General features: G+C 39.0%; 1 protein-coding gene across 1 annotated transcript; it reads left to right on the top strand.

Annotated features, from left to right (window-relative positions):
* The first annotated feature begins 44 nt into the window (after window positions 1-44).
* PPAT (phosphoribosyl pyrophosphate amidotransferase) lies at window positions 45-20326 on the top strand. The gene is made up of 12 exons (XM_010287295.1): window positions 45-141; window positions 278-392; window positions 6809-6875; window positions 10365-10571; window positions 11982-12094; window positions 12208-12353; window positions 13618-13690; window positions 15543-15694; window positions 16976-17103; window positions 17411-17632; window positions 18364-18484; window positions 19892-20326. Exons 1-12 carry the CDS (start codon window positions 45-47, stop codon window positions 20065-20067), a joined length of 1617 nt encoding a protein of 538 aa, XP_010285597.1. The 3' UTR covers window positions 20068-20326.
* Window positions 20327-22427: the final 2101 nt, after the last annotated feature.

Here is a 22427-nt window from a genome sequence, read left to right as displayed (position 1 = left end):
TTAACTTTCACAGAGGGTGGACTCTTAAGTTGTTCTATGGCAACATGCGGTATTCAACACACCATGTTGACAGGAGGTCTGATGCCCTGTGCGGGAGCGAGCTACTGTCGGCTCCAGCCGGGCAGGTCACGCGGACCGAAGGTACTGCGGTGGTTCCTCACAAGCAGCCATAACGAGGTGCGGCTGGGATGCAACCCGGTATCCCTGACATAGGTGAAACCGAAAACTGCGTTTGGATCCATTTGAAAACATCCCCCTAAATCCTCCTGACTTTCAGCAAGGCTCAGAATGACTCAGAGAGGCAGTGGCCGGATCTCCGACGGCTCCCGGCTGGCCGCCTCGCGTCTCTGGCAGGAGCTGCTAACCCCTGCGGCCCGTGGACGGAGGGGAAGGTGTGCTCATGCCTCTTCCATCTCCAGCGCCGGGACTGGCGTTTCACCTGCTTAAGAGCTGCAAAGCAAACTACGGAGAGGGGAAATAAATTCCCTCTTGCAAGGCTGCTGAGTGTGCCATGGGTACTAGGATGAGCAAGTTTAGTTACACTTTAATATTAAAAAGAAACAATTTATTATTTTCAGTAAATGAGAACAGTTAGCGTAAGATGTTAGAATATTTGATGGAGAAAAAAAGCATGTGATGAGCAAAAAAGTTACTCAATAAGAGTACTGCATGCTTACTTAAAAAAAAAAGTATATAAAATACTTTTCACTGACATGTTTAATGTTAAAGCCCAGACATGGAAAACTATGTATGAGTGGCATTTGCAAGTCAGCATTTCTGAAGGATCTTTTTGCATTTCTAGTAGCTGTCTGAGTTTTATACATACGATAATACTCTCATTGCTGATGCATTTCTGCTCAGACTTGGTAATTTTTCTGCATTCGCTCTGGTAAAGTGAAGGCCAAGTAAAGTGGCCAGTGTGTTAGTATTTAAACATGGAGAGAAATACAGAAGAGTGCAAGTAACTTAACATGAATTACTAGGTGAGCTTTACTTTTGTAAATCAAGTACTCCATTTATTAATATTTGATTTAGCTTGAAACAATCAAAACTAGTCAACAAAATGGGAAGGTCATTCATTTGAACTCTAATGAATGATATTTTTCATAGTGCACCATCAATCACTGCATGGATTTTCTTGGTTGTTGATCACTGGGATAATACGCAAACTAAATTTTAAGAGAAGTGAACGTGTTGAGTTGCATCTTTTTTCATTATTATTTAAGCTACGGCTCTGTGTTTGCCTCTGAAAACATGTACTTTGGGAGGACAACATGAACGTCGCTGGCTTGTGCTGCCATATGCGCTTATGCAAAAAGTGTCATCTTTCCATGAACGAGCTGGGAATTGCGGGGGGGTGTTGCTACCAAGTTTGTCTGGAGACACCTCTCTCTTAGATTTGATTGTGATTTTCAGTATTCATTTCTTCAATTACACTTTCAAAAGAAAAACTGATTTTGCAAGATATGAAAAAACCCTCAGGGAAACACTATAGAAATACCATGCAGTCCCATAAAAGCAGTCTCTTTTTTTTTTTCTTCCTTTCCCTTCCTCCCTCTCCCCAGCAGTCTCCCAGTAGTTGAGATAATCAAGCAAATCAAACACAAAGACATGCTTTGTAGCTTTACCTTAAGGATGGTTATGAATATTTAGACTGAGGCTATGCAGAATTGTAAAAATACAGTAATTTCTTTGGGAGCATGCACTGTCCCTTGTCATGCTTCTTAAACAAAACAAATTGGTATAGTGACTAGGTTCTTAAAATAAAGCGAGATGTGCATGGTGAGCAGTATGATTTGGCACAGGTTTTAGTTTGTTGATAGCATTTTGTTTCTGCTACCCAAGTCACATGCCTAGACATCCTTGGTTCCTCCAGCTCTGTCAAAATAAGGTTCCTCGGCCTCTTTTTAAAGAGGGGAGGGACCTCCTCTCCTCTAACACTGTAGTTGACAGGGAGAAGCCCAGGAGGGGCCCTGCAGGGATGCACAGGTACTCCGGTCAGTTTGCCTTACAGCGGATACCCAAATTAAAACAGTCCCCTTCCTCCTGCAGGCTGTGGGGGGCCGGGGCAGTCTGTTTCCCTCTGTGGGAGCGACAGCGTCAGATCTGCCCCCACTAAAAAAACCAAAACCAAACCACTTGTAAGGCTCAGCTGCAGATGCCATTTTAGCCTTACAAGTGCCCTCCCAAGTGCTGAGCTGGGCGGACATTGCCGCTCTGACGGCAGTCGGAAAAGGACTGGGCCGCTAGTCCGGCCGTGCTTGCTTGACTTGTATTCTTAAAGAAAGTTGACGTTCTCACAGCCCCTTGTTATGGGTGTATGCATCCTGCACAGCTGCAGGACACATTTATATCTGAGGGTGTTTTCTTTGTGGATGAATTATGGTTGTTGTGAGAATCTTTGCATTTAAATTTGTACCATTAGTGTTGCATTATTACAGTTAGTTGCATTTAATTTTTGTTTATCCATAAAACTTTTTTTTTTCCTTAAGGGAGTAACATAAATACTCTTGTGTTTGAGAGAGAGATTTAATTGTTATCACCTTTAAAACCAGACTGTCTTAATGCTTCAAAATGAGGTGTGTCTCAGCCAGGGACATTTTTAAAGAAATATATTCTACTTTGGGATTCACAAATGAAATCAACTTTTTCTGATTTAAACTTGCTAGAGGTCTAAGGCAAATGAGAACTAGGATTAACAATTGGTGCAAACTGCATGAAAACACAGAGGGTAATCTAAGGGCAGATCCTCAGATGAAGGACACTATTTTAGTTTCATGTCATCCTCAGAAGTGTAACAGCTTGTATTAGCCAAAGATTTGACCCTCAGTTCTGCAAGTTTAAAAATAAAAATGGACTGCAATACACAGTGCAGAAAGCACATGTTAAAATATTACAAAATTGTCGTTTTATTTTAAAGTGACTTGGACAGATTAGAGGCTTTCTCCTAGGGATGACAAATTAAGGTCAAGCTCTTCGTAAAGGTAAACAATGACAAGAAAAATGGCAATTTCTTTTCCTTAGACCTTTAAAAGAGCATAGTAGAGGAAGACGTGGAAGGGTACGAGGGCAAACTTAGATGTCCAGCTCCTTTCTGTGCCTTTGACAATCTCCCCGAATATACATGTAGTGGTTTTTGTTTTCTCAAAAAAGATTCACAATCTTAATTAAATTGCCACATACTGTGGGAACAAACAGCTAAGCTTTGCATTTCTCTTTTTAGACATCTTTTTTTGGTACTTGTAACTATTACTGAGGCTTATGCTTCAGTGACATTTAGGATGTGACAAGGAGATTTGAGTGATGTCAAATAGCAGATTGACCCTAATGAAATGTTAAGCACAGCTTAAATGCATATGTAGAGAGGGTTGAATAAAACAAGAGATGTAAATAATTTGGTAAAATCTCCTTCAGAATAAAAGCAGATCTATTCATTTGTTTTGCCTCAAAACAGTCTGATGAACGTTATGATTTTTACTTCCCTCACTACATTACATTTTTTATTGAGAAGTTATTAAACATCTTTCTGTTTCTCAACTATTTAAGTTGAATTACTTACAAAATAATTTAATTTACCTGTAGTCATCATACCTAAATTTTCAGTTTCAGAGAAATACGAATAAAAATGGTAAATTACACTTGTATCACAACGATTTTAAAAAATCATGACAGTTCCAACCTTTACTTTTATCTTACTTTGAGTCTACCTCCGAATTGGAGCTCTACAAAACCCGCTTCCAAAGTACTGCAAACGCATGTCGAAGGGAAAGAAAACAGCTTTTCTTAATTCAACGTTTCAAGCCAGTGCAGGAGCCTTGACACCAGCAAGTACTCCCCGCGGCTGCAATACAAGCAGTTAGCATAATTTTGCTAGAATTACGCTGTATTTACAGACTTCGACACTGGTGGGTGCTAACATTTTATTCCCCTGCGCCAGGAGTGCATCAAGTCAGTTTTAACAGTGCTGCTGGGGCTGCGCAACCTCCGCTTCGGCTCGAGCAAGCTCGGGCTTTGGTTTTGTTCCCTTTGGTTTTTAAGCAAAGAGAGAAAAATAGAAGCAAAAAGAGTTGTTTTACCTTGCGCGCTGTCTGTTGCGGGGCTTGTGTTCAGCTGCGTCTCAGTCGCAGAACACCTGCCGTTTTCTTCTAATTGTGTGACAGGTTCATATCGCAATATGGCATCCAGATCACGGAAAAACTTCATGCTTTTAGTGACGTCCCCAGAGTTGTGGGCATATTTAACCGTTCTGTATTCGTACTTCAGATTTTTATACTTTGCACGGCACTGTTTCCAATCCCTGCAAACTCCTAACTCCTGCAACCTTTTAGCAATGTAGATAAATATCCCTTTATTCCTCAGGGTGCCGTGGAGTTGCTTTCTGATATTTTTTTCTGACCAGACGCTTAACAAGGCTTTAACCTCCTCCTCAGTCCAATGCTTCCCTGCTCCACTCTCCATGTTGAAAGTGACCTGGAAATGATTCACTATTTCTAGCCAAGATTGTGTTTCCTGGGAAACCAGACGGCTGGTTGTCAGTAAGCTCCGCCGCGATGAAAGGATCTAGTTTTACTGGCTCAAGCTGCCTGAGGGGAGTAACTTGAGAAGCCGCCGAATAAGCAGGCTCGGCATTAGCGGCGGGGAAGGCTTTAGCCTTCTGTCGGGGCGCTGCAACCCTCCCCGCGGGGAAGGGGCTTCCGAGCGGGCACCGGCGTGTAACCGGCGAGGGGAGGGAACGGAGGGAGTCGCGCTGTCTTGTTCTTTTACTTAAAAAAAAAAAAAAAAAGGCAACACAAAAAAACCCACCCACCACAAAACCCCTTCTTACCTGCCATTTGGTGGGTGGGCATTGCGGCGGCGGGGCCTGGCCCCACCTGGGGGGACCAGTTGGGAACCGTGGGGGCGAGCCGTCCGCCGAGCCGTCCCAACAAGTTGCAAGTTGGCGATAGCGGGTATGGTAGGAACCTGGATGGCATCGCCCAGCTTTACATTTGCTTCTCCGTCTAGAGTTTTGGTTTTGAATTAATGGTCACGGGCATTTTTAACTCTTAATGTTCCCTGGTTATCAGTGAGGGTTTAATAAAAAGCGTGCACACTTAAAAATCTCGCTGAATTGGTAAAAGTGCATCAGCTTTGTGGCAATGAAATTGAGCTTCCTTTTCTTTCACTAGCGCTGCAGGAAAGATGTAACCCAAGGACTTCGAAAGGCCTTTCCCTCAGGATGTTTTGCTTCACTCTTTCTCACTATTGGTTTTGTTGATGCTTAAAGAGATGGGGTCAGTATTTAAATGGAAATTGCCTGTAATATTAACATCTGCATTTCAAGTTGCTGAATGCAGCATATCAACCCTTAAATTTTACTACCGGTCTTTGTGTTTCTAGATGGTACATCTTCCTGAGTTAAAATAAATGCATTTAAGAATGTCCTCATCTCTGATTTTTCTCTTTAGCATCTGTATCAATAACAGGGTAAACACATTCAGATATGTGTGAAGTTGGTTTTGTTCGGTTTTCTGTAAGCAAATCTTCTTTAAAATTTTGCTTTACATGCAACTGGGACTAGTGACCAATAAAGGGATTTTAGGAATTGGAGAAAATTTGGAATGAGCACCGTCAGTTGTAGGTTAGAATCCATTCTGTAGACTTTTTTGGTGCCCAATTTTACTGTTCCTTATACTAAATAATGCTGGTGACTTCAGTTGAGGTAAACCAGTCTAATCATCTTAGTGTCTTCATCTAATATTCTAAAAATGTTCTAAGTGTTTCCTTTTTTAAGAAAAACATTCTCGCCTCTCCATCGTTACTATATATGAGAGTGGACTGGGAACTTTGGTCCCTATGGGTGCTACAGGTGTGGTGGGAGTCTGACAGCAGTTTTGTCAGAGGTAACTCTCTGCCTTATTCCAGGAAGCCTTTTAAAGGAAGATCAAGCAGCCTGCACTGTTACCCACAAAAAATTCATTCTGCAAAACATACCTATTCAACGGATAAGGACTGAATTCCAAACCTCGGGCAGCTGTGCAGGATTCTGCCTGCCTCTGGCAGGGCAGCGTTGGGGAACCTGCCCAAGCTGCCTGCCCGTGTGCTGGGCTTCCCTCCGCAGGAGCAGTCGGGGCTGCGGGGAGCAGGGAGTGGGGAGCAGGCTGGGGAAAAGTCTGCCGCTTCAGCTGAGGCAGCTCTTCTGCTCAACAAAGCCCAACTGCCAGCCTGAGGCTGATCTGCTGTAAGAGAAGCATTTCCATTTGCAGGCACGCTGTACGCCAGACTCGTTTTGCTTGAGTTCAGAAGCTGTGATTTTAGTTTTATGTGTTCCAACACTTTTATCAGAGGGTCCATATACCTTTTAGAGGTGTAAATGCTAGCTTGGCTGCTTAAGTGCAAGAATGCAAAGGCAAAAATACCAGTTTCTTAATACCCCTCCCCAAACCAAAGCAGAAATAAGAGTAGTGCTGTAGAGCCTACTACTACAGCCTAGACTATCACTGCAAAGTGGCTTTTCGGATTAAACATCTGCTGTTATTTTATGCCCACACTGAAATAGGACTGCAGTAAGAGCCAGTGCTTATTAGTGGAAAGAATCCCACTGAATTCAGTGGGCTTAGGCACAAACCTTATGTGACTGTTTTGAAATAAAGCATAACATGGGCAAGAAACCAGTTTTGATTACAAGCCTGTAAAATAAAACAACAAATAAGCTTACACTAAAATTTCATGTTGTAAAGAACAGATGAAAAAACACTAATCCATTGTATGTTAAAGCATTTCATTCTAAGCATTTCAGTGCTTTATGTTAATTATATTTCGTCCATAGGGGCCAGGAAAGTGCTGGAATTGTGACAAGTGATGGAGAGTCATCCCAGACATTCAAAGTGCACAAGGTAAAACATAAATGCCTGTTTTGTAGATGCCTAACTGAGACGCGTGAATGTTTGTTTCAGCTAGGAAAGGCAGTAATTACAGGGAAGGTAACTAATGTTTTGAGGGACTGGTTTGGTTTTGTCAGTGATACTGTCTAATTGTGTTATTTGTGCAATTTCTGTCCTAAGTGCATGTTTAAAACAAATACGCCAACGCTATGCTGCTGGGTGTATCCATGCACACAGTGGCAGACACACAAAAGTATCCAGATCAGGCTGTTGATGTCACAAAAAAAACACTTACCAAAGTCACCCCGCACATAAGGCGTTAACTCTGGAGCACCAATGCAACTTGAGATCAAGAGAGAAGAAACACAGTTACAAGCTATGCGCAAATGGATGAATAATTCTTGTTTGGTGAGACTCAAGGAAGTGGCAGCTACTTTACCCATAGATAAAAATAAACAGAATAAAAGATTGAATGGCAGTCTGAGAAGGTCATGCAGTCTTTCTCCAGCTGAGGGAATCCCAGGGGATGTTAAAAGACATAAAATGGCCATATCCTTGAAAGTATTATGCCAGGACAATACCTTCATGCTCTGGGAACATTTCTGTTCATTCTGTATTGAGTAGTGACCAGGAAAAAAATAATCATCAGCCTATTCCATCCTGCAAGAGCAGAGAAATAAAGAAGAGCAGGAAGGAAGGAAATAAGGAAGAGCAGGAAATAAAACCACATCAGCAAAATAACCATGGGGCAATTCTTGATGTGTGTTCTCTGACTGTAATCAGAAAGCAGTTTGTCTTCACCTTCAGAGGTCTCTGAGGAAGATTAATTAAGCTGTTCAAATGACTACAAGAGTAAGAATCACTTTGCTGCAGCAGCATGTGTATCTATGCATGACTGCTCAATGCCTTATGCAAAATCTTGTCTCATCATGCATCATGATTGACACCTCGTCAGGCATTTCCCCCCTCCTATCTGTTACTTACAGCCTGATTCACACACACACATACACACACTCACACACTTTTAAATGCAGCTTTTCTCAGCTTCAGCAGCAGGTTACCTGGGCTGCATTCCTGCTCCTGCTTGGGTTTCAGCTTTCCTTAAGGTTTACAGGAATTCCAGCTTTAAAGTGGGCTGCCGTAGATATCCCGTAGTAAAAAGAGCTTCTCAGAATGAGCTTCCAGCAGGTGATACCATAATTCCTAGCGTTTCCGTGTTACTGAGCTGCAATACTTAGCTGTCATGCTAAGAATTTAATTTGCTATCTCATCGTACCAGCTTTGATATTTTAAGATTTGCAGAGCATGTGATGGTTTATTTTATCCTTGAAATACGTTTCTCAGCTACAGCACTTTTAAAATCTGTAATAACCAGTGTAATAAAGAGCCTGTGGAGTACAGTTTATATGACTTGTTTAATCTTGGAAGTCATGCTAACGTAACAAACATTTAGATTGTTACACTGGTGAAAATACATTTAGGATTATGACTTGTAAAGTAGTCCACAAAAATGTCAGCAGCTATGATGCTACGGTATCCATTTGTCCTCCAAACTGTCGTTGACTCTTCTTCATAGCAGAGAAAACAGGATGGAAAAAGTGCCTGCTTCTCACTGTATTGGTTTACTACCCAGTGCTTCTGTGCAAACTCATCTTTGTCAACAATTTAAGCCCATACATACATTAGAGTACAAACTGGAACATCTAAGGCATGGGTATGTGTTCCCTTCTGATCAATAGCCTTTGACCACGGATTAATAGCCCTTGACAAAGGCTATTAATCCTTTGTTTTAAATTCTCCCAGAAAGACTCATCCAGATTTGTCTGTCGGAGCCTTTCAGCTAGATTTGTATAACAAAACGTTACGGTCATAGTTCTGTTAGCTCAGGATGTGGAAAACCTTACATCTCTTGTATAGACATAGGGATGCCGGTAGGAGAAAGCGTTTGTCTGATTGTTTCACACTTGGATATGCAGAAAAATATATTAAAGTAGCTATTCATCGACCATTATCATGTTCTGGCATGTATCAGGCTTTGTATAATATAGACGTAAGATTGTCTTCATTGGGAACTTTTTGCACTGGTGTAATTCACATTCGCTATCCCACACCAGCGCAATCTAAATCAAAGTAATATTTCAAACTGCAATTAAAAGATTATGTACTTCTGTAACCAAATTTAGTTTAAAACAGCCTTGCTTGTCTAAGCTATTGCAATGCTTAATGCAGCCACATCCATTAATACTGTACCTGTGAGCTGCTGGATCTCCTGTTAGGATAAAGTTTGCTTAAGTAAAATATGAGCTCATGGTTGCATTTCTGCACATATATGAGCACATAACATAGACTAGACCACCTTTATGTCATCTGTGAGACAACAGATAATAAGTGATCTGGCATAAAGTTTGCTGAACGATTAAAGCAAACTTATACCAGTTTGACAGTTTGAGGCAGTAACTTTTTAACATGATAGTAAGTATCCTAAACCCACATGTGCAACCACATCCTCCTGGTATTCTGACTCTATAGCAGTCACAGTAGAAAATACCCTAAAGCTGAGCTTTCTTTAAGTTCTTTTGGTTGACCTGTGAAAACAGTTCAACCAATTTCCATCTTTCCTGTCCCATCCCACTCTCTTCTTGTACCTACAGCACAGGTTTTGAACCATTGACAGCTTCAGACCTCTCCCATGTATCTTTGAAGGTCCTAGAGGAGTGTTATCATGTGTGCTATCGTGTATATCACAATTGCCAGGCGTGATAGGTAAAATGAGCATAGAAGGATGTAAATATTTTCCACAGGCAGCAGCAGCAGCAGGACTTTGTAGGAGGACCTGGAATCCAGTCTTAATTTCTACTCTCAGTCAAGTTTTTTCAGACTATTCTTGCTGCTAAATTGTCTCCACAAGACTTTATCTTGCTTTTAGTCAGCTCCTGATGGCTGACTAAAAGGTTTTGATGCATTTCTGCTTTAGATAGAAGGCAACTTGGCTATATGAAAATTTTAAGTAAACAGTAAAACCTCTTGAAAAAAGCTTTCTTCTGACAGTGGAATGTAGCAAACATTATCATGGACCTAGTATAAAAGTAAATCCAATATACTGCTAACTTGTAAAAGGTATTCTCTACATAGAATTTACTTCCTGCAACTTTCTTCTTCTTTGCCTGTCTTCTGGCAGTCTTTTTTCTGGTGGTTTTAAAACACACAACAGTTTGGTAGTGTTTTTCAAAAGATGTATTTTTAGTCAGGGAATCGATTGTTCCATGAAAATTCTCAACACAAAGATGTATATTGCTTTATTTAAAAACAGGAGTAATGGGATCTGATACATCACTGTGACACATACTCAGCTTCTTTCTCTCCCATGTCTTTCAGGTTGTTTGCCTTTCTCTTAAAGTTGCTTGCATTAATACTGTACCAAAAACAAAAACAAGGAGAAATGAGTAAGTTGCCAGGAAAACAAAACCAAACAGAACTTTTTTTTTTCTTTTTCTCCCGAAGGGAATGGGTCTTATAAATCACGTCTTCAACGCAGACAGCCTGAAGAAGCTGTATGTTTCAAACCTCGGTATTGGGCACACGAGGTACTCCACCTCGGGAATTTCTGAGCTGCAGAACTGCCAGCCTTTCGTCGTAGAGACTCTTCATGGGAAGATTGCTGTGGCACACAACGGGGAGCTAACAAATGCTGTACGACTCAGGAGAAAGGTTAGTATCTCCTTTGAGAGGCTCTGGCATCGTTTCTTTCTGAGTTTGAGGCAGCAGTGAGCAGTAAGTTTGCTATGACTTTTCCTTAATACCAAACTGCTCGGGGTAGTGATAGAGCCTCATAATCAAAATAATCATTTTGGGGGAAAAAGTCCTCGTGAGGGGAGGTATTTTTAACTGTTACAGGGGATAATTCACCAATCCTCCAGACTGATAATCACATTCTTATTGATCAAGTGAGAAAACTAACTCGGCCATAACAAAAGGTAGCTTGGCTTGAAGCTCTGCTCCTTTGTGGTGGCTGGTAAAAGGAACAAATCATATGCTCAGAGTTAGGAGAGGCATAATAAGGTGAGGTAATTGTAATATTAAATGTCTGGTTTGGAATGTTGTCTTTATTTGTATTTCTGGCTTGCATAATTAATCATGAGCACAGTCAGGACATAAACCAACACATGCCAAATTTTATAGTGTGTTTGGCTAGAAGGGTATGTGTCAAAGGACTAAATTAAAATTTAGCAGATGTTTCATTGTGAAATCTCTTCTTTGATATGGTCCATCCAAAAGCAAGAGGACATGCTCTTGCACTGAAGCAAGGCAAATGTATGGCATGCCCAAAAGAACCTAGCCTGTCTTTAATCAGAGCCACAAGTGTATGGATGGATGGGAGAAAAAAACAGTGGTGAGGAAATGTAGATGGAGAGTGGAGAATCAGAGTTACATGCGATGTAAAATGATTTCAAAAAATAAAAATTACGCACTGTAACGCACACAGCATTGAACGGGTTGTAATAGCTGGCTAGATAGACTGCCGATTCTCTCCTCCCTTAGAAGCATAAATACACCAAGACACAACAATTTGACTGACCAGGCCTAGCAAATTTTTAAGTTGTGGGATTTCAGGTTTTTAATCCCACCCTGCTTCCTTTCACACCTCTTTTTTTTTGTTGTTGTTGCTTTGTGCCCAAACCACCATTCTGCCTTGATGTTTCTTTCTGTATCTGCTATAGGTAATTTCATATTTTCCCGTGTATATTTTACCTCTCTTCCTAGAGCAAGCAGAAGCACAAAGCTCATTAAGTGTCCCAAACATGAATTTATACCCTGAATATTGGTGGTATTAATTTTGGTTGCATGTGGAACAAGGGAATGAGATGCAAAGGGAGAAATGTAGCACCAGGCATTTGTGATCCAATCACAATACAATCACCAGGTGATTGTACTAGCTCTTTTTACACATTTGGTTTGTTGGAAGAAATTTGACATTATTATGATTTGATCACCTGAAGCACTGGTATGTTTTAAAACATTTGTTCATTACACAAAGGTGTTCTTAGACTAAAATCTGAGCAGTGTTATGTGGGATTTCTGTTTTTACGTTGGTAACAATTTTTTTTTGTGTCTTACAAGCTTATGCGGCATGGTGTAGGACTGTCGACCAGTTCTGACAGTGAACTGATCACCCAGCTGCTGGCTTTCACACCTCCTCTAGAAAATGATGATACAGCCGACTGGGTAGCAAGGTGAGGAGGATGGGTTTCAGAATCAAGAACAGCAACCTCATCTCAGCATGAGATGTAAATACACACAACTGTTTGTGTGACACACGATTATGTTCACCTATGTCTCATTTCAGAATAAAAAATTTAATGAATGAAACTCCAACTTCATATTCATTGCTAATTATGCATAAAGACATAATCTATGCAGTACGTGATCCATATGGGAATCGCCCACTCTGCATTGGTCGCCTTATTCCAGTAGGGGACATGAATGGAAAAGGTAAACCATACGTATATATTCATATGTATATACATACATACACACACACACACATATATATAGTTTGTGCCTGAAATCACTGATATAAGTAATTAAAGCTACACTTACTGAGGTGTAAGTAGGAATATGTAATGCAAAAGTCAGTTTTGAAAATTCAAAAAAAAAAAATTGCTGGTAAGGAAAAAATAATTTGTAGGAAGTCTGCAAACATCTTTTCTGTTCCCAGCAAAAGGGAATCCTACTTGCCTGATGACATTGTCAGAACTAGGCAGCCCAATTGTAATAGAATATTTGTGAAAATTTAATTATCATCCCATCACCTAAACAGGAAAACAGGGATGAGCAAAACCACAGAAGACTTGAGATGGGAAGGGACTTCTGGAAGTTGTCTGGTCCAAATCCACTGCTCAAGTAGGGCCACCTACAGACAGTTGCTCAGGACTGTGTCCAGTCCAGAAACAAGTCTGGTTTCTTCATCTCTCCTGTAGTAAAGTGGCCAAAAAGTACTGTATTACTGGCAATGTTTTTCTAAATTCCAAGCACTCCCAACCACACATAGTATAGTAATGGAACACTATACAATCAATTTATGAGAAAAACTCTTTGTGTTCCTGTTTAGCCTGAAAATCAGCATTTTCCGTGAAGTGAGATTAAAATCTGTTCATTTGTAGAAAAATAAAATAATTCAAAGGCAAAGCAGTAAGTGATTCTGTATTTTCACAAAATTTGGTAACTTTAATGACAAGAAAAGTAGTATTTTTTTAAAGCATACAAACATTCTTAACCTGTGTTACACAATTCAATTCTTCCTGTGCCTGTTTCTGAAAATTCTCCATATTGGAATTCAGTCCGGCATCCATTGGTAATCAAAAGGATCCATCAACACATTTAGCATAGGAAAAGTACGGAGTTTCTTGTGTGAACAAAAGTAATGTATATCTAAGGTCACTGAACTAGAATTGGAAAAGTTTGAAGTAGTGCAGAGATAACAAAGGTAGTTAACTGAATTGTCTCTCTTCATGAACTGTGAATATGATGCTGTTACTTCCCCTTCTGCCTAGAACAGGTTTATGATGTTTACGTGTTGGGGTATTTTTTAAATAATATTACAGAAACTTTGGAATGCTATACCTTCTAGTTAGAAATTACAGCAGTGCACTTGGCAACCTAAATCATAGCAAGCCAGATACTGCAGTAGAAATGCAATTGGGGGGGTTAATGGTAACAAGAATTGTGGACTTTTAACAGAAATCTTTCATTTCAGGAAAAGATAACAGTGAAACAGAAGGATGGGTAGTCTCTTCTGAATCCTGTAGCTTTTTGTCTATCGGTGCAGAGTAAGTGCCCTGATTCTCACTTTATCTGAAAGCTCTCTTCAGGCAGCAATTAAACATTAAGCCTCAAATTGCCAAACATCATAATCTATAACAACATGAAAGACATTAAGGATTAGTTTGTTGGGCTGTTGGGAGGGGAGTTTTTTGCCAGTCATGTTTTTTGCCAGTTTATTTTCTTGAACAGATTAATGTAAAAGAAGAATTACGTGCTCAGAAAGTAACAATAAAGACAACTTCACTGTTGTAAAGTAAATGCCTCTTACTTGTTGCATTAAACCTGGATATCCACGTAACTTTTCAATTTTAGCCTCGCTGGCAGCAGAATCATTGTAGAAGAAAATAATTCTTCAGTTACAGGAAGGTTACATTGGTAGCTCACAAGCTGGACTAACCTGAGCTGTAGCATATGCTGTCTCCTTGTTTGAAAAAAAACGGTGGGCACCTGAAACTATTTCCATGCATGCAAACACCCATTAGAGCCAAAAAATGAGATGACATTCACGTTACCTCGCTAGCTAAGGTACCCTGAAAAGAAAGGTGTGATACTTTCTCTGGACAAAAAGAGAAGGGCAAGAGGCTCTTTGGGAGACCGCAAATTGATCTTGAGGAGTTTGGAGTGGAAGGCCAATTGTGAACTAGAAGAAAATTAAAATAGGAAAGATGATGAGGAAGCATATTTAATTTCCTAATCAGATATTATAAAAATGTGCATTGGGGACTAGACTAATAAGTAAAGTTAGATCCTCTTCAAATAAAAAACGGTGAAAAATTGCATTAAGAACGCAACTACCAAATAAAAAGAAATGTAAAGCAAAATCAGGAAGCAGTGTGACTGCACTTTAGGGGTCTTTTGTTCCATTCTGCAGTGTTTTATTGTAGGTGTGATGTTCTATGTTCTTTGGCTGTAACTTCTACCTTGTCTCTGTAGGAACTACTAGCTGTTGGTAACAGGGGCTTTCTTGAGATAATTTATTTTACAGACGGATGAGAATAACTGTTTTCTGAAACTGCTTCAAAATCTCTGTTAAGAGAAGCTTGCCATGTAGGACCATCAGCTGAAGCCTGTGGGTTTTTAAAAAAGCAATTTTGTCTAAACTTCTGCTGTAGCCAGTGCTGCTGCCTGCTAATGCTAGTATCTGACCAGTGAATAATCACAGATTTGCTGACCTCTGATTTATATCTCCAGAATATTTCAGTATTTTGGGATCGATTTAGATCAAAATTGTTAGAATAGCCACCTGAGGACTCACTAGAGGATCTAGAAAAATGTTTAATGAGGTTAAACATTGTAACACAATAAACCTACTACTGTTCTGTATTTCTTCAGATATGAGAATTGGAATGTACATTTCCAGTCAGCTTTACATCATTTGGGGCTAGCTGCCTGTCACTACTAGACAGATACTTCTCTAGATACTGGCTTGTGGAGTTTTTTTGCTACCATCTTTATACTTGATTGTGGGTTTTTATATTGCATTGTAATGTTTATTAGCTTTCATAGAAAAGTCCTCTAGTATTGATCCAGGACTAAATTATTAAAATATATTTAACCTCAATTAAGGCTGTACTAGACTGAGTACTGTACATCTTCACATATAGGAAGAATACCATAATTCTCTGGTACCAAGTATTAATTTACTGGTTTTGGGTATTAATTCAGACTGTTTTAGTAAGAGCCACTTGTATTAGCATGTCGGTTTTAAAACCCTCCAGGTCACATCCTAAGATAGAAGCAAATTATCATGTTAGGATGTTCAAAAGCATTTTTTCCTGTCAGTTGAATCTTGTTTATATTTCAAAACTATCATCCAGGTTCAGGACATTTCTAAATGCTATGTATTTCTCTTTCAAGGTACTATCGTGAGGTCCTTCCTGGAGAGATTGTGAAAATATCTAGATATGATGTCCAGACACTGGATGTTGTACCAAGACCTGAAGGTGATCCATCAGCATTCTGCATCTTTGAATATGTTTATTTTGCAAGACCAGACAGTATTTTTGAAGGTAAGAAGATGTAACGTACAAAGCTCCTCCCTAAATAGTGGGAGATGTTATCCTGGCGAACAATGACCCTGGGAAGGATCTGGGATCATAGTAGGGTACCGCTGAATGTGAGCTTGCAGACCAGAGCTGGGACAGAACGGGTTGGCACAGTTCTTCAGGAGATAAAACTCACTGGGGGAGCATGTAACATCACCTTCTTGTTCCTGGCTGTGCCTACAGCTTCAGTCAGGCTGTCTGCGTAGTCCTACGGAATGGATGAAAAGAGCCACAAACATGATTAAGGTAGAGGAAGTATCCCTTAAAAGTGAGAGACTTAAAGGCATTTTATTGGGTCTTGGAAGACTTTTTAAAAATTTGACTTAAGAAACAGGATCTGCAAAACAACTTTATCCTGGCATTCTCTTTGTAAGAAAGGGTTATTTCAGGAAGATGCTTTTAATGTAACTTGTAAATCTGTGCATTATCTAAGCACTTGCGGTTGCCAGTCTAATGCTTTTATTATTATTTCAGTGGAAGCCCTCAAAAATTGTCCCAGTGACAAGGTATTAGCCAGTACTCTCACACCTAACAAACAAGCTTGTCTTTGCTTTCTATGGCCATGCCATCTGTTAATCCTATACAGTTCCCTACCCTTACAAAGCCAGTTTCACCCCACACCCCTTTTTTTCATGATCCTCTTACCTTTCAGTATCTTCACTTCTTAACATTCCTTAGTACTGCTGCTAGTACTGTATCTTTTCCTGTGCCTCGTCTCATCACAATACCTCCAGTTCCCTCCCATGTTGCAAATTTTTTAGGACCGTAAAAGCTTCCTTTCTTAGGACCTTAAAAGCTTCTGAGGCCTTTTATCCACTTACTAAATTTGGGGTGCATTTTGCCAACTGATTCAAAGTTAATAAGCAGGCAGAGGCAGACAGCAGGATTGCACAAACTTTGCTGGAAAAAAACAGCCTCATAATAGACTATGCACATTATGAACAGGCAGGCATAACTTCTACTTCTTTCCTCCTGTAAACAGATTTTGTAGCATTCACAGGACTTTTAGTTACCTGATTAGTGCAAACTGGATTCTAAATTCTCTGTGTAGTGATAGGAATGTGAATGTAAGAATATGACATTATGGAGGGAAATAAAAATGACCTTACGTGAGTGACGGCTTATTAGTTCTGGCACTTTTCTCACTGACTTCTATGCCTGCAACTTGCCACAGAAATTTGTACAGCAAACTGAGAGGAAATCTGAACTACACATACCAGGAAAAACACTTCTTGCTGTTCCTAGGTCAGATGGTGTATTCAGTAAGGAGAAGATGCGGGCAGCAGCTTGCTATTGAAGCACCCGTGGAAGCAGACCTGGTCAGCACTGTTCCAGAGTCTGCAACCCCAGCAGCTCTTGGTTATGCTCAAAAGGTATATGTTAACTTGCCTTCCCCGCCCCCCCCCCCAAGCATATTTATACATACCTCTTTTTGTAATGGGATATTATGGGACATGCCATTAGAGTTTTGTATTAATAAAGCTTTGTATCTTGAGTACGCCACATACTCCTATTGAGTCATCTGCACTTGTGTTTTGTCATTATTCCACTATGTTAAGGTATTTCAAAGTTCTTGGTTACTGTGAAGTCATAGTAAGTCCTAAGGTTGCTTTAAAAAACAGTAAGTAAGAATAACCAGTTCTATAGATATTAATTGTGCTTAATTATCTCTGTTTACAGTGTGGACTACCGTATGTTGAAGTACTCTGTAAAAATCGTTACGTAGGAAGAACATTTATCCAGCCAAATATGAGGCTACGGCAGCTTGGTGTTGCAAAGAAGTTTGGTGTTCTGTCTGATAATTTTAAAGGCAAGCGAGTTGTTATCATTGACGATTCAATTGTGAGGGGCAATACCATTTCACCCATAATAAAACTACTGAGAGAATCAGGAGCCAAAGAGGTAAGTTAATTTTCAGTCAGTACAATACAAACATAAACAGAAGATTGATGGGAGGGTAAAGCACAGTCTTCATTTCTACTACACATTGTTTCCTTATTTAAAAGAGCAAATTTGCAAAAACCCAATAGCTAGTGTGTTTATTGTGAAAATAGGTTGAGAAGTCTCTTTTGTATGACTGATTTATAAAGCACTACCTGGCAAATAAAGACAGAATGGAAAACAGGTAAGGTAAGATCAGAAAATCAAGTATTAGTATGGTGTTCCTGACATATGTGTGACTTGTGGTACTGCATTAAGTACAACCACATACTGCAGTAAATGGGGACATGCCTTAAGTCACCAAAGCATACATTTTTTCATTGATTAAGATTTTTTAATTGAAACAGTATGCAAGTCTGTCACTGGAGCAAAAATGTTCTGTATAATATTTGACTTTGTAAACTGAAACATGTGCACCAAGGATTGAACACCATAGAACAAAAGCAAAACTGGCATGCAACCTTTTACTAACATTAGGAAATACTGTAAAAATAAATTCTAAAACTGTCTCTCTCTTCTGCTGTGTTGGCATCTGAAAAAAATGTTATCTTACTTTTAACCATAATGATTTCTGGGTAGTGCTGTGTTCTGTTCTTCATGATTATTCTGCAGAACTGTGACTTTGCTATTGTGTTACGATCTGCTGACCTTCACCTTACAGCAGTCTATTTTAAAACTCTATTTTTATTCAGGTGCATATCCGTGTGGCTTCACCTCCCATAAGATTTCCTTGTTACATGGGAATAAACATTCCAACTAAAGAAGAACTCATTGCCAACAGACCTGAATTTCATGATCTTGCAAACTATATAGGTAAATGCTACTTTTTCTTTTTTTTCCCAGTGAAATTTTATCTGTAGGTATTTTATTGTCTACATCAAAATAAAGGACAACACATAAAGGCAGTAGTGGCAAAACTGAATAAAAATAATGGTAAGGTTAATACACTACATTTCTGCATGTGAGTACCATACGGATTCAAACAATTTAGTTACATTTTTTAAACACAGTGAATTATATTTCTTCGAACAATAGAAGGCATTAGAATAACTGCATAATCATAAATTACAAATAAGGTGTGACAACACAGCTTTCCAATACTTAGAGCTCCTTCTGGGAAACTCTTTACAACAAGGAGCTACTGTAAGCAAAATACCAGGAAGAAAATATGTGGTGAAAAAGCTATAATGAAAAGCTAATATAGTTTCACTTTTATGAGATATTCACAAAAATATGTAAACACCCACTGATTTTTCTACAAATTGAAATTTATGTAAAGAATTTTAACTGCCTTATATATTGCACTTTGAAATAAATGACATTTGAAACTAATCAAAGAATGTTAAATACATTCTCAAATGTCTAGAACAAGTCATGTTTGTACCAGAACAAAAGAAGAACCAACAGCTTATGTTGCTTGTGATGTGGTAAATAACGTGCTCTTCATCAGGGTATCAGCAACAGAAGACGTGAAAGCTTGTGAGTGAGGAGATACATGGCCTATTGTGCTGCAAAATATTTTAAAAAATGGCTTAAGATCATAGCTGTGGTTACAGCTAGAAACTTAGATTTCCTGTGTTAAATACTTACTCTCACTAATATTGCAATGAGTTCTTTGCCCCCAAATTATAGTGAAGGCATGTTGAAATATTTCAAGTTTGTAGGATCTCCTTTTTAAGTATTACTCACAAAATAACAAGTGCAAACAACAGAAAACTAATGATGTGAAAAGGCTATCAGACTTTCCTACTGCTAGAACATTTGCATGAACTGCATACTCAACTTTTTTTAACATGATGGGTCTTCCCCTCCTCCAAGTCCCAGTAAGGGTTTGTAGTCCTAGGTGTGTGATTTGGGAAGCACTAGCCATGCACACATCTGCTTCCAGGCCTGAGGTACAGGGTGACCCTGGGAAACTATATGGGGTTTAGGGACTCCTAATACACACTCTGGCCTTTCCTTCTATTTTTGCAGTATGTGTGACCTGTTTGTTCCCATCTTGGAACCTTCTGTCTAGATCTCAGTGAGTCTGCTCCCTGCACAAAGAATTTGAGAAAGGCAAGGCGTATTATGCTCTGATAATTTTTCATATCCATTCCCTTTAGGTAAGGTGATCCACCTGGCATCATAATCCATGCAATAACGTGACTGTATTTCCAAAGGGCGTTGCATTTGGTACAGTATTGCAGCTTTAACTGATTAATTCTTTATTTCCTCTAGGAGCAGACAGTGTTGTCTATCTTTCTGTGGAAGGGCTAGTATCATCCGTGCAAGAAAGCATCAAAGCAAGACAAGAGAATGAGAACAGCCTTAAAACCCAGAAATCGCGTGTTGGAAAGATTGGTCATTGCACAGCGTGTCTCACTGGAGAGTATCCCGTAGAGCTAGAATGGTGAATTTTTAAGTGGATGGACATCAGTTCGTCTGTTCTTGAATGTACCTTTTTCAAAGACGCCTCCTTGCCAATAGCCTTCTTACATTTAGGTAGTATGGAAAGCTTATTACAGCTAACTAATTACTGTTACTAAAATACATCTTTACAGTAAAGACTTACAGAAAGTCCGATGTGCTGATGAAAACAATACAAGCAGATTAAAATACAAAATCATGTAGTTTTGATGCACAGTTGTGCCTTCTACTTTCTTTTTATAATATTAATTATAAAAACCAAAGGTTTTTAATTATGTAGCAGTCACAGAGTTTTTGTTTCGGTCTTGCTCCAAAAGATATCCCTGTTAGACTTGTTCAGAAATCGTGAATCGTGTGGTGTAATTTCAAATTATCAAAGTCTTAATGTGGAAATATGTGAAGTTTGCTTTTCTCCTTCGGAAAAATACCAAATTCTGAAGAATTAAATGGCTTCCTCAGCAGTTCTTGCTTAGGTTTTTTAAGAATAGAAGTACCTAACTTTTGCATATATAGCTAAATAGCCTTTATTAATCCTGCCCTTTGTAACAGATTGTATGAACATCATGTCTAGCATATGATTTAAAAAATGAAGACTCAGGGAAATGCTCAGCCAAAAGCTCTCTAGTTTTATAACTTTGAAATTCTTTATTTGAAGTCCAGTGTAATTACATTATCTTTGTGTGCTTTTATCAGGTGCCAACAGGATGTGGAAGGAGAAAAAAAATACTTGGCACTGACACTTTTTTTTCTGTTTTACATCTTGTTTTCTCCAGGATAAGTCCTGACAATTTCTGAAGTCTGAGCTAATGCTCAGTGTGCTTTTCATATGCCAACATCCAAATTAAAAACTGAAAAATAAAATCACTTCTCATTTTTAACAGTAAAAATGATATATGAACTGAAGATTGTGAGTTGTTTTGGTTATAGTATTATTTTGCTACATTACTGCTGTTACAGTAAATGTTTAAAAAAAAGTTCTGAAGAACCATTAGCTATTGAATGCATTGTATTTTTTAATTGGTCACAATTACACAGTTACTTGTGTAAATGAAGATCACCTGGACAATGACCCACTAGCTGAAAATGGAAAAGCACCTTTTGAAAAGTATTGCAACTTTACGCACAACTGTACAAATATTTTGTATACCTCATTATTTTCCACTGAATACTAGCAACTTAATTTTAGATTTTCTATTTAATATTGTATATTTTGGCCTTAAAATTGTTTGTGACACTGTTAAAAAAAAAAAAAAAGAAAAAGCGAAGTTTTTAAGAGCCTTCTTCCTTCCCCACCATCTTCCATATAGTTGAAAATTACAGCACTGGTGATTAAATTCGGAACGAAGCTTTCTTACGTGGGATTTGTAGCAATTGTGCCTGATAGACAATCACAAAACAAAAAAAGTCCCAATTCAAGAAAGCATGTAAATACATTTAAAGAAGTCAAGACTGCCTCATGCAGTGGAATCAGAACCTACTTGCAGTCAAGCCTATGGGAGAATCTAGATTTTCATGAGCATTGGGCTCTTACTGTGTGTTCTTCACTAAAGCCCAGATCTGCATAACGGGGGATGTACGTGGATCTCTTCTGTCTCATTAGCAAGTTTATTTGGTTTTTAGCAGAACTGTAACAGTTCATCTGGGCAGTAAATTGGGCAAAAAAAAAAACAGGTTCCAGATTAACCAGGGAGGAGTGTGAGTAAACAGAAAAACTGTCGTTAATATTTTTCACCTTTCTTCTTCCCTGCCCTCAAAAAAGCAGTAATTTTTAAAAGAGCGGATAAGGCGAGCTCTTACGTTATAGTTATGTGTGAGGAGCCCTTTCTACTTGAGATAAAAAGAGATGCACAGTTTAAAAAGGTTGCAAACAGCGATTGTCTATAGAACAGACCATAAATGAAACTTGTACAAATAGTCTTTTAACCTGTTTTCAACAAAACTGGTATTTTTGAAGTCTGGTAATAATTGCTTGAATGTGATTTGAGCATTAGGTGGCGTAATTCAGATTTCAATGCCTTTTTTCCATGTTATGCATGTGAAATTTCAAGGTCTGCTACTGTAAGCATGGTAATTTTTAGATACACTACATGCCTAATCTTTAGTACGTTTTTTTTCCAAAACCTTATGTTAAAGGGGAGATACTTTGCAAGTGTGAGTTTATTCTCCGACAGCTGGATTTATGCTTTGGGTCATCGGGGCTTTTTTTAATCACATGGAGCAGACCCACAGACGCAACGAGTATGTCAAGGAAGAAAACTGCTGGTTTTATCTGTCGCTATTTGTATTATTTTAATGTTTTACTGTGAAACTGTTTCTGCTGTATTACCAATTTGCAACTGTGCCAAAT

The sequence above is a fragment of the Phaethon lepturus genome, unplaced genomic scaffold (assembly GCF_000687285.1).
Source record: "Phaethon lepturus isolate BGI_N335 unplaced genomic scaffold, ASM68728v1 scaffold12835, whole genome shotgun sequence".
Taxonomy (NCBI): Eukaryota; Metazoa; Chordata; class Aves; order Phaethontiformes; family Phaethontidae; genus Phaethon; species Phaethon lepturus.
Note: the sequence above shows the minus strand (reverse complement) of the source record. Positions and strands in the feature narration are given on the sequence as shown.

Coding starts and splice junctions, on each gene's coding strand:
- PPAT (XM_010287295.1), top strand. CDS start 45: ATGCGGTATTCAACACACCATGTTGACAGGAGGTCTGATGCCCTGTGC. Junction 13,691..15,542: donor TTTTTGTCTATCGGTGCAGA/GTAAGTGCCCTG, acceptor TTCTCTTTCAAG/GTACTATCGTGAGGTCCTTC. Junction 18,485..19,891: donor TGATCTTGCAAACTATATAG/GTAAATGCTACT, acceptor TATTTCCTCTAG/GAGCAGACAGTGTTGTCTAT.